The sequence below is a fragment of the Leptodactylus fuscus genome, chromosome 5 (assembly GCF_031893055.1).
Source record: "Leptodactylus fuscus isolate aLepFus1 chromosome 5, aLepFus1.hap2, whole genome shotgun sequence".
In the NCBI taxonomy this organism is placed as follows: Eukaryota; Metazoa; Chordata; class Amphibia; order Anura; family Leptodactylidae; genus Leptodactylus; species Leptodactylus fuscus.
Genome location: NC_134269.1, coordinates 31,664,113 through 31,678,500, shown reverse-complemented (window position 1 = coordinate 31,678,500; position 14,388 = coordinate 31,664,113). Strand labels below are relative to the sequence as shown.

General features: G+C 48.1%; 1 protein-coding gene across 2 annotated transcripts; it reads right to left on the bottom strand.

Annotated features, from left to right (window-relative positions):
- Window positions 1-2,039: 2,039 nt before the first annotated feature.
- BAG4 (BAG cochaperone 4) lies at window positions 2,040-13,980 on the bottom strand. 2 transcript variants are annotated; one of them, XM_075272771.1, is made up of 5 exons: window positions 13,756-13,980; window positions 5,330-5,422; window positions 4,793-5,044; window positions 4,096-4,254; window positions 2,040-3,146 (listed from the first exon to the last, which is right to left on the bottom strand). In XM_075272771.1, the coding sequence occupies exons 1-5, from the start codon at window positions 13,927-13,929 to the stop codon at window positions 2,676-2,678; spliced, it is 1,149 nt and encodes a 382-aa protein (XP_075128872.1). In that variant the 5' UTR covers window positions 13,930-13,980; the 3' UTR covers window positions 2,040-2,675. The 2 variants fall into 2 exon arrangements, with proteins under 2 accessions (XP_075128872.1, XP_075128873.1); XM_075272772.1 differs by having other exon boundaries at window positions 4,096-4,251.
- Between the last annotated feature and the right edge of the window lie 408 nt (window positions 13,981-14,388).

The following is a 14,388-nucleotide window of genomic DNA, read 5'->3' as shown; positions in this document are numbered from 1 at the left end:
AGGGCTCATCCGAGTGCTGTGGTCTCCTCAAACAGATTATCGAAAAGGGGCCTGGGTGTCACAGCCCCACCCACATTCAACTGATGACATACTAAGAATAGGTCATCAACTGATAACCCTGGTAAGCCCATTTCATCAGACTAGGGCCTGGGCACGGTCCATAGGCTCGCCTTGGCAAACGTACTTTTCAGTGCTCACTTATGCCTCTCCATGGTCACTGTGAGAAAAGGTGCAATGTGTCCCTGGACTACCCCTTTAATACTAAGTCTATCATGATTCCAAAACTAATCCACACCAGAGTTGTCCTTTCTATAGGACCATTAAACCTAAAATTAGACTCTCCATCTCGAAGATGCAAGTAACCTCCTATATTCACCCTTAGAAAGATCTGAGTACTACAGCAAGCGGCGATGGGGAATGCCATCACGTCTTATATTACACGCCGCTTCTCCTTTATATCTAGGTAGCAGATGGACGGACAGCTATTCCTCCAGGCCACCCTTATACATGCATGCTTGGCATGGTCAGGAGTGGATCCAGTTGGGAGAGGGGAGTAAACAGCTGCCAAACACCTCTCGTGTTGGCGACAAGTTAAAATCCAACATTATTGGTCTGTGGCTTCCTCCAGTCTTCATACCCGTCTCCACCTCATACTGCCATATTAACCAGATTACGTAAAACACAGTCTCAAAGAGAAACTCATTTATGCAGCACACGAACACCGTAAAAAATAATCCAACATCTGTGAAAATATACAGTGATGTCCATGTGTTTTTTGCGTAATGCGATTTCCGTTTTAGGCTCTGGAGGCAGCAAACCATCAACGCTTATCTGTGAGGCTTAAAATGGCTGAAGACGAGACATTAAAGGGTTTTAGAGGACTTAATTGTTGACCTAGGTCACTAAATAAAAATGGGCAGGGGTCTGATACTCAGGGCCCCCGCTGATCAGCTGTTGAAGAGGTTGCAGTGTTCGGGTGAGAGCTGCTGCCTCTGCAGTACTTGCCAAACACAGCGCTGTAAATCTGTATAGTGGACGTTTTTGGTATTGCAACTCAGCCCATTCAGCCAAATAGGACCAATCTGTGATGGGCCCCATCAATTCATGAAGATGTCAGATGGCCTGAGAAGTGGAAGCTGCTGCTTCGATCAGCTGATCCACGGTGAAGCGGGTGTTGGATAGGATAGGTTCCTGGAAAATCCCTTTAAGGCTGAGGCCCCACGTTGTGGAAACAGAGTTTTTTTGTTGCAGATTTTGCTGCATTTTTTTGAGCCAAAGCCAGGAGTGGATTGAGCAGAAAGGAGACGTATAAGAACTTCCTATAGATTTCCAATTCCTTTTGAAACCACTCTTGGCTCTGGCTCAAAAAACCACAACAAAAAAAAAAAAGCTGCGTTTCTGCAATGTGGGGCCTCGGCCTAAAGAGGTTGTGCCAAGGGTGAAACTTATCTCCTTTCTACAGGATAGATAGAAGTGTCTGATCAATGGGGATCTGACCACCGAGACCCACCACTAGAGATGAGCGAACACTGTTCGGATCAGCCGTTCCGAACAGCACGCTCCCATAGAAATGAATGGAAGCACCTGGTACGGCGACCGACCGCCGGCAAAGTCAGCGTCACAAGTGCTTCCATTCATTTCTATGGGAGCGTGCTGTTCGGAACGGCTGATCCGAACAGTGTTCGCTCATCTCTACCCACCACCACTTATGAGAACAGTGGTCCATTGTCCGTGGTTGACCGTGCACATTACTGCTCACGATTGGATGGACCCCCACCTATATAGACGTTCATCACTCATGGTTTAACCCCTTTAACTAGCATTTTGTATGGCGATCAACACTAGATCACAGATACTAACAGAAGTGGCTCCTTTTGAGATAAAACGTCTCACATCTATGGCCCGTTGATCCCAAATAACATTCCCATAATAAAAACCCTAGAAACGTTTTCTTGGTATCCCTTTCGGTTCCCAGTATGTCCAGTCTTTCTCCAAACAGTCCTTTAGATTAGGACCAAAGAGCACAAGAGAAGTCAAGATTTTTGTTTGTTTTTTGTGCCAATGACCATTTCCCTTCATTCGTCCACCAAAAAGAGAATCACGGATGGGATTTTATGGCCAAAGCAAAAAGGTCCAAGTCACAGGGCTGATCCGGTTTATTAGAATGGACCACGAAGGAGATGCCCGTAACGGTCTTACGTTGGTCTGCAGTCTGTGCCGTCACCAGCAAAAACCTCAAAAATGGCTTCAAATAATTAAAACTCATTTATTCACAAATGGCTTGATTTACTAAAAATAAACAAAAAAGCTTCACGGAAAACTCCGGTTTCGCGTAAAACTTTTTTTTTTTTTTTCCTTGATCGAAAAGTTTTTTTTGGAAATAAAGTCATCTCTGTACATTCCTCAAAGCGACTCAAAAATGGCGGCCGATCTGTACATGTGTGAGCCGTGTTCACCTAGTGGCAAAGTATCCCACCCCCAAAAAAAGGACAGCGTTTTTTTGTCGCGTTCTTAAAATCCGCCTCTCTCTTGCGGAGAGTGTTTATCGCCTCCTTTCTTTGATCCAATCTTTAAGTCTTCAGATCTTCAAGAACGTCTATTCCTCGAGAACTCTTGACAGTCCCCTCACTGACTGATGCCATAGCTGGTTTTCCTGTAGACGTCCCATGAGGTCATCACAGTCCCTTCCTCTCGAGCCTCTCCAAGATAGACTGCAGTTTTCTCACGGCTTCCTTCCGCGTCTGCCGAATACTGTCCTGGCCGCCGGTTTCTACAGAATCTAGCTCTAGTAATTCCTTGGTCAACAGCTCTTCTAAGCACCGATAACTCATGTCAGTCTTTCTCCCTACAAACTCATCCACCTCCCTTTCCAGATCCACCACCCTTTCCAACACCTGGCTGATCTTCAGTATTCCCGGATGTGCGGAGCTGGGATCGGCCGGGGAATTGTTGGCGTCTTTGGGCCTAGGGGCCGGCTCTGGATTTGTAGGCTCCTTCCTGTTATACATCTGTGGAGAGGCGCTGTAATGGGGGTTGGGTGGAGGAAGGTTTGGCTTGGGCTCAGAAGGTGGGCAAGATGGAGGGATATCTGGGGGGTAGCCTGGGTATGATCTCTGATGGTTGTAACCAGGATTTTGAGGCGAATCCTAAAATAAAGAGATTGAAATATTAAACTATAGACCTTAGACCATATAGATCACCACAATGACCCCATGACCTAGTTCCAACTCTCCACCAATAGCAGAGTCCCCTTTATTACTTATTAGAGATGAGCGAACACTGTTCGGATCAGCCGTTCCGAACAGCACGCTCCCATAGAAATGAATGGAAGCACCTGGCACGGCGTCCGGCCGCCAGCAAAGTGTACGTGCCAGGTGCTTCCATTCATTTCTATGGGAGCGTGCTGTTCGGAACGGCTGATCCGAACAGTGTTCGCTCATCTCTATTACTTAGTCACAGCGCCATCTATCATGTAGTGGCTGTGCCTGGTATTGCAGCTTGTTCTAATATGAATGGGACTGAGCTGTAATACCAGACACAGTTGCTAAAAATTGTGTAGAATGTTGGGTCCCAACCGAAGGGACATGACTGGTCTTCTCTAGAGATGAGCGCGTAGTATTCAATAGGAATGCGTGTAAGTGGCCGAACACCAAGGGGTTAAACATAGTGAATATTTGATGCGCTTAACCCCTTGGTGTTCTGCCGCTTACACGCATTCCTATGGGAGCGAGGTATACGATCGAATACTACTCGCTCATCTCTAGTCTTATCCTACTAAAATGTCAACTCCAGTGAAACCTCTGGCTCCTTCAATCATCAGGAGTGAATAGAGGGCATCAATTTTACAGACCCTTTTTAGACTTTCTGGCATAAAAGACCAAGGCGTTCCTTGTCCCTGTCCCACCCTAGTGAATGGGACAGGAACTGGTGTATCTTCAGCACATATACAGGCCGTGCGCAAAAGATGCGCCAAAACTGGCATAGATGAAATAGTCACTTGCCCCCATTATTCTAAACATCTGTTCTCTTTCCTGTTTTACAATGTCATTTTGCCACGATATTAAAATTTGTTTAGTTCAGGTCAATCCTTCCTACCTTTACGTCATAAACCGGCGACTGGACATCTCCTCCTGGCCAGGGTGCTCTTCCTCCAGCCATATAATGAGTGCCATCTGGGTTGTGTGGTGGTGCTGGCTGCCACTGGTAGTGGTTAGGAGCGCCATACATATTCCAGCTCTCATCTCTGGGACCCTGCTGTGACATGTACAGTACAGAGTAAAGGTCACAAGTCACAAAGAGTAAAGCTGTCCCCCCCCCTCTCTCTTTAGCTCAATTTGGTTAGGATCTCTAAATTCTTACAAAAGCAACTCAATGTAATATAACCACAGGCTGCAATTCACAAAACCACCACTGGGTGACCACACCAACACGTACAGGACAGACAACTTGTGACAGAATATCACAAAATAACATCACTTTGAAAAGTTGCTCATCTCAGGGCAAACCTATCTGGGCATGTCCAGCCAAGATGAAAGGTTGATTATGATGATGATAACATCTTTTTGTATAATGCAATACATTATGTCAGGGTGTGAACCCCAGCCGGTCATATACTAACACTGACACCTTCAGCAACACAAAGGAGACTTGTCAAGTTCTACGTGTGTCCATGTTTACTTGGCCTGAACTGCAGTACCAGATACAGCCACACCAGTTTGCATGGCACTATGATCTGTTTCCTTAACGTTCTAATATGTCAGCCTTATCCATGTTAAAAATAGCCAATACTCACCGGAGCAGAGTACTGAGGAAATGGTGGACGCTGCTGAGGAATGTTGTGACAACCTTGCTGGGTGTATCCCCAGTGAGATGGTGCTTGCGGAGGCCCTTGCTGCATGGCTGACTTGTAGGGATCAACAGGATAATGAGGCTGTGAGGGAGCTGGGTAGTAAGGGTTTGCTGGGTGAATACCAGGGTATGATGGGTTCATTGTAGATTGGTTATAGGGTGGTCCATATGAACCATTGGTATAGTGCTCCATCCCCTGTGAAAAGAAATACCACGTTACCCTTATGGTGTAATGCCAATGCTATACTCGGCACTCAAGGCCAACAAAATGTCTCCACATTACTCTTCCTCCTATCCCTCTCTTAGCATACAAACTGCAGCTGCATCCCCCTCCTCTTCCCTTGCCTACTTTACAGTTTTACACTAGATTTATTGGGAGACCAAGAATTTTTAATATTTTCTATCGCAAAGTATTTTATATTCACAGGTACCAGCAATGACTGCCCCAAAATATACAATGAGACACTTTCAGTTTACATACCTGACCGGCAACTGTATAGGCGGGGGGATAGGGAGAACGGGGTTGACCAGCACAGGACCAGCCGCTGGGATCGTAACCGGGATATGGAGAACTCTAGGGCAGAGTAGTGAAGGCAGAATAAGAATATACAGCAAAAATAAGACAATATAATAGTAGGACACCTGCCTACGAAGGGACACTAAAGCCAGCTGTCCCACCACTATGGTAACACTGGAAGATGGAGTTCTAGCCTCGACAATGCTGGATCGACTACACAATGGGAGGCATTTATTAAGACTGGCATTTCCTACCGCAGTCTCAATAAAGGCCCCCGACTCAGCCGAGGCACTCCTGCAATATGAAGTGGCTCCCCCTAATAAATCTGATGCACAAACTCATTCCAGAAAGGAAATCTACGCCAGACCGCACCTGACATAAACAACTTCTATAATACATATGTCCCGTCCCCATTCACATACGTGGGAAGTGGCGACCACAGAAAGGAGGATGTGGTATATCTTTACACAGGGAAGGGCCACATGCTGAAGATACCGCGCATGAACTCCCACCTACACCAGAAAACTGGCCTAGATGGCTTGACAAGTCTTTAAAGGAGCTCTCTGCTTTGGACAGGGAGTCCGACCTGCTTGTGAGGAGGGGGTCATAACAATAAGTGGATCACAAGTGTCCCCCTGATGGTACCCCCCCCCAATCATGAACAGGCCTGGCAGTAAGTGTGCAATATCCCTGCAGTGGCGCCACTAACTGCGTAAAAGTGCTTTAGAAGCAATTTTGGAAGTCATAAAACAGTAAAGTAACAGGCTCAGGTTTTTACGGTTATCTCCTATACACAGGTTGAAGACTTTCTTTGTGACTGGTGGGACCCATTCATGAAAACAGGAGTACCTTCCCACCGTACACCATTGAACGTCTATGGGTCCACCCCAGATATCCAAGTACAAGGCTTGGCCATATTTCCATCTCTCCCAAATAACTAAATGTGAAGTGCTGGGTATCCCCATTCTCTAGATGAAAGGCCACCCTTTAACATTGGCGTTGTAGGAGACATCTCATAGTCCTAACCATTCATCTGAAGAGTGTCCTATCCACTGGTAACAGAGAAGAGAAAATCTCACCATGAAGTCATGACTGCGTCTGCCATTATGTGCAAGTACATAGAGCAACAGTAACAGCAACACGACAGCCGGCTATCTGCAGAAGTATAACAGCAGAGTGGAATACATCACCTATACAGCAGCACAATAACAGTCCTTATGGACGCTGCATCGATCACTGGTGGCTCCAGATGAGTCCTAGTCAGGAGCCATGTCACAGTCTCCTCTATTAACCCAAACAGAGAAGGATTCTTCCGATAAAGGACTCATGAGTTACACTGGGTGCCATGTAATACTACACCATGCTGGCACCAGCACCCACGAAATGAGCTCATCCTTCAGACAGCGGGTTCTGCCAAGGGGTTGTAGAACAGGTTAATAGCAGGAAATGACGGCATCTGCCAAAAACCTCTGTCCAAACAGACACTGCCTCGGAGAACAAAGAAAGCAACCAAAGAATTACAGGGATTTTCCAGGACCTATGATGGCCTATCCTTAGGACTAGGTGACCGTGGGGGAGCCCGGCATCAAATGCCGCAGCCTCTTGTCTGTGCCGAGCTAACAGAAGGGTACCTCCATTCAGTTACAGCTAAAAGTGTCTCATGCACTGGAGGCCGCCATTCAATTAATGTGAACTGAGTAATGCTTAATTTTTTCTGTGCAGGCGCTGCAGAAAAACTGAACACTCATGACAAGGTTTCCCCTCAGATTACAGCAGATTGCTGGGGAAAGGGGTCCTTAGAGATGGAGGCCTGGACTACACGGAGACCATTGGTGATGCAACTGATTGTTCCTTAAGCTAGGTCATCAAGATGTGATGGGTGTTCAATCCCCAGGACCCTACAGATCAGCCGTATTAAGAGGTTGTGGTCCTGATGAGTGCAGCAGTCTCTTCCCTGAGCCGATGACGTCACATGTTTTGGTTAGAGGATAGAGCAACAGCCTAGTTCCATTCAAATGAATGGGGCTGAGCTGCAATACCAAGCTCAGCCCTACATAATATACAGCATTGTGCTTGGTGACAGCTCCCACCTGAATGCTACATCCTCTTCAACCAGCTGATCAGACAATGTCATACAAGGCATAATAAATCTGCCCCGGTGAGTGACGACAATGTTAAGGTTAGTGCTATATAAGCCAGAGAAATAAATTCCTGTAATACGCCCCCCCTACCCAAACAAGGATAGCGTAGCCTCCAAACACCCATAAGGATGGAGTGTCCACTACTACAGACATATGCACTAGTCTTAAGGAATGCTAAGACACCTGGACTGCTACATCAAACATATAATCAGAGCATGTAAAGCTAAGAACCATGACAGATTCTCACATCTATGTAGAGATATCCAAGTCATCGCAATCCTAAAGCAGATCAACCACAACCAAGTGTATAAAACAGAGGTAACAATATACAAGAAGCCTCAGCAGCCATTACTATCTATAACACAGGAGGTGTAACACGTGCGGCGCCTCGCAGGACTACAAATACTAATATCAGAAGGATCGTGTCCTCATCCTTACCTCTGGAGCGCACTACACCAAGTGTCTACTGGCTCCTTCTTGCAGGTATTAACCTTTGAGTCATGGAGTGACGTTCACCACACGTGTGGGAGAAGTGTGAGCAGGCCCAGACAACTGCACAAGGAGTGCCCATGGCGTCACCACGAGAGCATGGATACTTAAGATGTCTTCCAAAGTAAATAAGTCATGACTGTGTGATCTTACGTAATGAGACATGACGCACAATAGGACTGTTCTCCGGTGTGTATAGAGCACAGTCTCCAGTGTATACACACATTATCCATGACACTAAAACCACCTGCCCAATATCATATAGATCCCGCTGTGATCTGCCATGGACTCCACAAGTTCTTTGATGGCGTCTTGTGATATCTGACACCAAGACATCAGCAGCAAATCTTTTAAGTCTTGTAAATTGTGAGGGGGGGGGGGTAGACTCCATATCCCAAAGATATTCAATCAGAATGAGATTTGTAGGCAAAGTCACCATCTTAAAGGGGTTGTGCGGGATAAAATTAAACCCCTACACTAAGCTACCCCCCCCCCCCCCCGAAACTACTTTCTAAATAACAAATGATCAAAAATGTATATGTGCCCGTATCATGTGACCGTCCCAGGACCATTTGACAGTTAACCAGTAACGATTCGTTTCCCAGTTTCAGGAAACAGAACGCGACCACTACTACTTACTAGAGATGAGCGAACACTGTTCGGATCAGCCGTTCCGAACAGCACGCTCCCATAGAAATGAATGGAAGCTTCCATTCATTTCTATGGGAGCGTGCTGTTCGGAACGGCTGATGCGAACAGTGTTCGCTCATCTCTACTACTTACCTATCTTCTTCCTGCGGGACGGCTCCTCCCTGTTTTCTGACCGCCGGCACATGCTATAGGCCCAGCGCTGCTCTGAGCAGCCGATAATCCACCTGTGTGGGAGACGCCTCAGAGACCTGCGCAGTAGAGGTGGATCCGTTGGCTACAGAGCAGCGCTGGGTCTATAGCACGCGCCGGCGGTCAGAAAAGAAGGGTGGGCCGTCACGCAGGAAGTAAGAGAGGCAATGATATAATGGGGTTGAGCTGAGTAGGTAGGGAAGGGCTAGTAGTGGGCAGGTTATCTAGAGACAGGGAGGGGGTGTATGGAAAGGAGGGAGAGAGAAGTGAGAGGTAGCTAGGTGGAAGCTACATAGCAGGAAGCTGAACCATGTAAACAAAAGCAGAAGATACCAGGAGCTCCCAGAGACACCCACACTGCTAAAGGTATATGGGTGCATTTATTAACCCATTAATAGCACTAAGACTAAAAAAAAAACAAAAAAAAAAAACGCTAAACTTTTTTTTTTTACCCAGAAAACCCCTTTAATCTCTTTTTCATGTCTGTTGTATGGCAGGGGTATTATCCTGCTGACATAGACCACTGCCATGATGTAGGGACCGTGGTATGTGCAATGCTTAGGTAGATAGTACATATGATAGGAGCATCTACCCAAGGTTCCCCAGAGCATGGCGCTACCTCCACCAGCTTTTCCTCTTTCCATTGTACATCTTGGTGTCATCTCTTCCCCAGTTGTATATAACCCAACCATCCAATGATCTTAAAGAATACATGACTTGTCAGCCCAGGCTGCCTTCTTCCATTACTCCATGGTCCAGTTCTGACCCTTATAGGAGGTTTTTGGTGTCAGCAGAGGCACTTTAGCCGGTCTGAAGCTATATAGCCCCATACATATCAAGCTGTGGTGTCCTGTTTGATGGTAAGGGACATGACAAAGGCTTCAAGGTGATGACTTGGCCCCCGCATTTCCCAGATCTTAAACCAGCACAGTACCTGTGGCATGTGCTGGAAAAAGAAGTATTTTCTATGGAGACTGGATCTCATATCTTACAAGACTGCGCACTATTAGGCAGGTGCTGTTAATGTTACGGTATGGGTATGTGTGCACCTAATACCATCTTGCCTCCATCTTTTATTAGCTTGTCACGTACATGGACGTGTAATGCAAGGCCCTGGTTTTAGGTGGGTGCGGGGTTTTCCTGCATATTAGACTTCCTGTATGTAAGACTCATGCCGGCCTCTAAGGAAGTTCTTCATAGCTAGATGGCAGAGACGACTCCAGATAAGTGTAAGTGTCATATGTGCATCTTTTTATATGTGTTGTATTCTGAGCAGGAAGCTGCACATGGCAGTTTGTAAGGTTTACAGAGCGGGTTATCTTGGTAGACCTAAAATAACACATTAGTGATGTACTTTCATTGTTTACTGACTGCTGCAGCAGGAGAAAACAGCAGCACAGAGGAAAAACAGATCAGTAAGCGGCTGCTCAGCAGCATTGTTATGTAGTTTAGACATCTCCCTAACAGCCCTTTAAGAGCTACAATGGGGGGCGGTCCAGACTACAGCTGCCACAGCAAAGGGGCGGACCAGACTACAGGTGTCGCAGCAAAGGGGCGGACCAGACTACAGGTGTCGCAGCAAAGGGGCGGACCAGACTACAGGTGTCGCAGCAAAGGGGCGGACCAGACTACAGGTGTCGCAGCAAAGGGGCGGACCAGACTACAGGTGTCGCAGCAAAGGGGCGGACCAGACTACAGGTGTCGCAGCAAAGGGGCGGACCAGACTACAGGTGTCGCAGCAAAGGGGCGGACCAGACTACAGGTGTCGCAGCAAAGGGGCGGACCAGACTACAGGTGTCGCAGCAAAGGGACGGACCAGACTACAGGTGCCGCAGCAAAGGGGCGGACCAGACTACAGGTGCCGCAGCAAAGGGGCGGACCAGACTACAGGTGCCGCAGCAAAGGGGCGGACCAGACTGCAGCTGCCGCAGCAGAGGGGCGGACCAGACTGCAGCTGCCGCAGCAGAGGGGCGGACCAGACTGCAGCTGCCACAGCAGAGGGGCGGACCAGACTACAGCTGCCACAGCAGAGGGGCGGACCAGACTACAGCTGCCACAGCAGAGGGGCGGACCAGACTACAGCTGCCACAGCAGAGGGGCGGACCAGACTACAGCTGCCACAGCAGAGGGGCGGACCAGACTACAGCTGCCACAGCAGAGGGGCGGACCAGACTACAGCTGCCACAGCAGAGGGGCGGACCAGACTACAGCTGCCACAGCAGAGGGGCGGACCAGACTACAGCTGCCGCAGAAGAGGGGTGGACCAGACTACAGCTGCCGCAGCAGAGGGGTGGACCGGACTACAGCTGCTGCAGCAAAGGGGTGGACCAAACTACAGATGCCACAGCAAAGGGGTGGACCAGACTACAGCTGCTGCACCAGAGGGGCGGACAAGACTACAGCTGAAGCAGCAAAGGGGCGGTCCAGACTACAGCTGCCACAACAGAGGGGCAGACCAGACTACAGCTGCTGCAGCAAAGGGGTGGACCAGACTACAGATGCCACAGCAAAGGGGTGGACCAGACTACAGCTGCTGCACCAGAGGGGCGGACCAGACTACAGCTGCTGCAGCAAAGGGGCGGTCCAGACTACAGCTGCCACAACAGAGGGGCAGACCAGACTACAGCTGCTGCAGCAAAGGGGTGGACCAGACTACAGCTGCCACAACAGAGGGGCAGACCAGACTACAGATGCCACAGCAGAGGGGCGGACCAGACTACAGCTGCTGCACCAGAGGGGCGGACCAGACTACAGAGTCTACAACACAACTTCCTACATTGTCTTTTTCTGGGTAATAGTTAATGAAAATATATTACTAGTGGGGTTCGACTCCTGAATCGTCAGAGGGATTGGTTCGGAGTAGAGCAGCTCCTTTAGCATTTATGCAGATAGCACTACATACAGGTGTGGCTGGTATTACAGCTCAGGCAGTTCACCTGAATGGGTCGAGCATCAGCCCCAAGCAAAGCCACAGACTGCTTGAATGGACAAATTATGAAGAGGCAGGAGTGAAAGTATATTTGGCTCTGCTGGTTGGTGACAGCCCCAGGAGTCAGAAGAAGAATTATAAATCAATGGCCTATTATAAGAATGGAGAAGCAATACCAGTAAGCCTGTAGGGATCGGAAAAGCTCGGATGCCCACTGACCAATGAGACAACCTGTACTACCTACATTAGCCATCAAAGCCACCCTAGACTCGCTCAGAGGCAGAGCAGCGACAGTTAATGGCCTATCACATAGCATCGCATAGGGCTAAGCTGAATCTGCAAGTACAGACTATGGATGAAATGTTATCCTATCAGAATGACAGGTCCATACAATCTAAGGAAGATTTATCAATTCTCCTGACATGTCTATTTTAGTAAATCCATGTATCCTCTGAAATACTGTATCTGAATTGTCTTTTCTTATAACACTATTGTGCTGGGTCTCTGTTGTTCCTCTTGGACATTTATGAATAAACTGATAACTCTATCACTAGCCCAGGGCACCTCTGCAGACTTCTGACACCTTCCAGTCAGTGCCAGTCACGTTCCTACAATATGAGGAATGGTACTGCCAGATAATGATTTATTCAGACCTCAGGGGAGGTGAAAGTTCCTCTTTAACCCCTTCCTGACATTGACAGTACATGCACAGTGGGGTCTTTAAACATGGTGCTGGCTCAGGTCCTAAACTGGCACATAAATATTACCAGGAGCCACGTTGTGCCTGAACAAATCTGCAGGGGTCCAGGGTGTTGGACTCTCACAGATCTAATATTGACGACCTAACCTAAGAATAAGCCATCAATATTACAAACTGGACAACCCATTTAAAGGAGTTCTCCAAGACTTTCTATTAAAAGAGGTTTTCCTGGAGTTTTTGAAGATTGGTGGTTCAACATCAGGGATCCCTGCAGATCAGCCTCTCTTTGCGCTCCTTCCGCTTTGCAGGCTATGCGGCATCATCTTCCACATGGTCTGATTGCAATTCAGTCACAGGGATAGGATAGGTTATTGATTATTTAGCCTGGAAAATCCTTTTAAAGAACCGACACCTTAGGACGGGCCATCAATGATTAGAGGGGATCTTTTACTTGGAAACCTTCATTCATCAGTGTTCTGCACAGTGTACTGAGCCAGAAGCAGGCGACTGTCTGAAAACACCCTGACCAGAGAACTGTAACACAGCCCTATTTAGGAGAATGGGGTTAGCTGCAGTTCCATACACAGCCAGGTCAGGCGCCACTGGGAAAGGGACACAATGTTTTACCATTTACTAATAGCTCCTTATTCTCACAATGGGTGGGGGTCCCAGAGGTCGGGATACCTACACTGCCACCTGACCTACCCCTATCAGGCACTCACAATATAGTAGTGGTCACACTACAGGGCCTATACATTGCCAGCTGGGCAGTAAACATAACAATGTACCGCTATAATACACGACACTAGATGTATATCAGGTCACATGATACAATGACACGCCGTATATGTATATGACTGCTGCAGCCAATCGCTGGCCTCAGGGGTGACACCTACATATATTCGGCACACCAGCAGTCACATAAAGGTGCAGCACATCACCGCCATGTGACAAGCAGCCGACGTGACCAGGGCTGGTCCTGACAACCACAAATGTCACCATTACCGGCCACAGTCCTGCAATAATACGTGCTCCGGCTTCTATGGAACCTGGGAAAGCTGGGTTATTATATCAGTGGCCATATCGGCCGTCACCCAGCTTTCCTTAAGTCATCAGGGACAAGTCTCTTGCTTGTACAGTGCCGCTCAGGAGCCTGGGAAAGCTAGTGTGACCTGGCAGCCATAATGGAGGTCATCCAGCTTTCCCAGGATCGGATAGGGGTGTGCATGTATAGTAACAGACTACATAGACCCCAGATGACGTGTAGTGTAGTAGATGACACAAGCTATACCTGGCCTCCGCTAGCCCCTCCCATCTCTCCGCCTCCGGCCCAGCTTCTTGCAGTCTCCTGAGGATAATACCCGGAGCCCCAGCCCGAGGCGGCCTCCCCCTGCCGCTGCCGAGCCAGCACGTCCCCGGTTGGATAATATCCGCTGCCATCCCCGGGTCTGTGCGTAGTCGACATGAAAGTAGCTGAGTATACAACCAGCCGCGTAAACGCACTAGTACTGCGCAAGCGCAATATGCAGCATGGCAACCGACAGTCCGCCAATCACACCGGGAGAGAATAACCATCCACCAATCAGACTCGGGCGTGCGCTTTGTGACACGCCCACTACAGTTTCAAATATCCAATAGAGAGTAAGGAGAATTGTCTGTCACTTCGTCCATAAGTTACCGCCTTCGCTTGTCCTTTCTAAGTATTCTAGCCAATCAGGAGTAAAGGATGGCGTTGCGTCAGGCTCCTTTTATCCAATCAGTGTCTTTAAAAGCTGCACATGCGTATTCTAGCAAATAATTTCCTGGCCGCGCCCACTCGGATTTTTGTTAGCCAATCAGGAGTCAAAGACTAACCACGCCCATTTAGGACACATTGGTGCCTGCTCTCCAATCGGCGCAGTAATAGCTGACAGCTGTGTAACCA

Excerpts from the sequence above, each read along its gene's own strand:
- BAG4 (XM_075272771.1), bottom strand. The coding sequence starts at position 13,929 with ATGTCGACTACGCACAGACCCGGGGATGGCAGCGGATATTATCCAACC. Across the intron at positions 5,423-13,755 it reads GAGGGGCTAGCGGAGGCCAG|AGTTCTCCATATCCCGGTTA; the intron begins GTATAGCTTGTG and ends ACTCTGCCCTAG. Across the intron at positions 5,045-5,329 it reads CCTATACAGTTGCCGGTCAG|GGGATGGAGCACTATACCAA; the intron begins GTATGTAAACTG and ends TTCTTTTCACAG.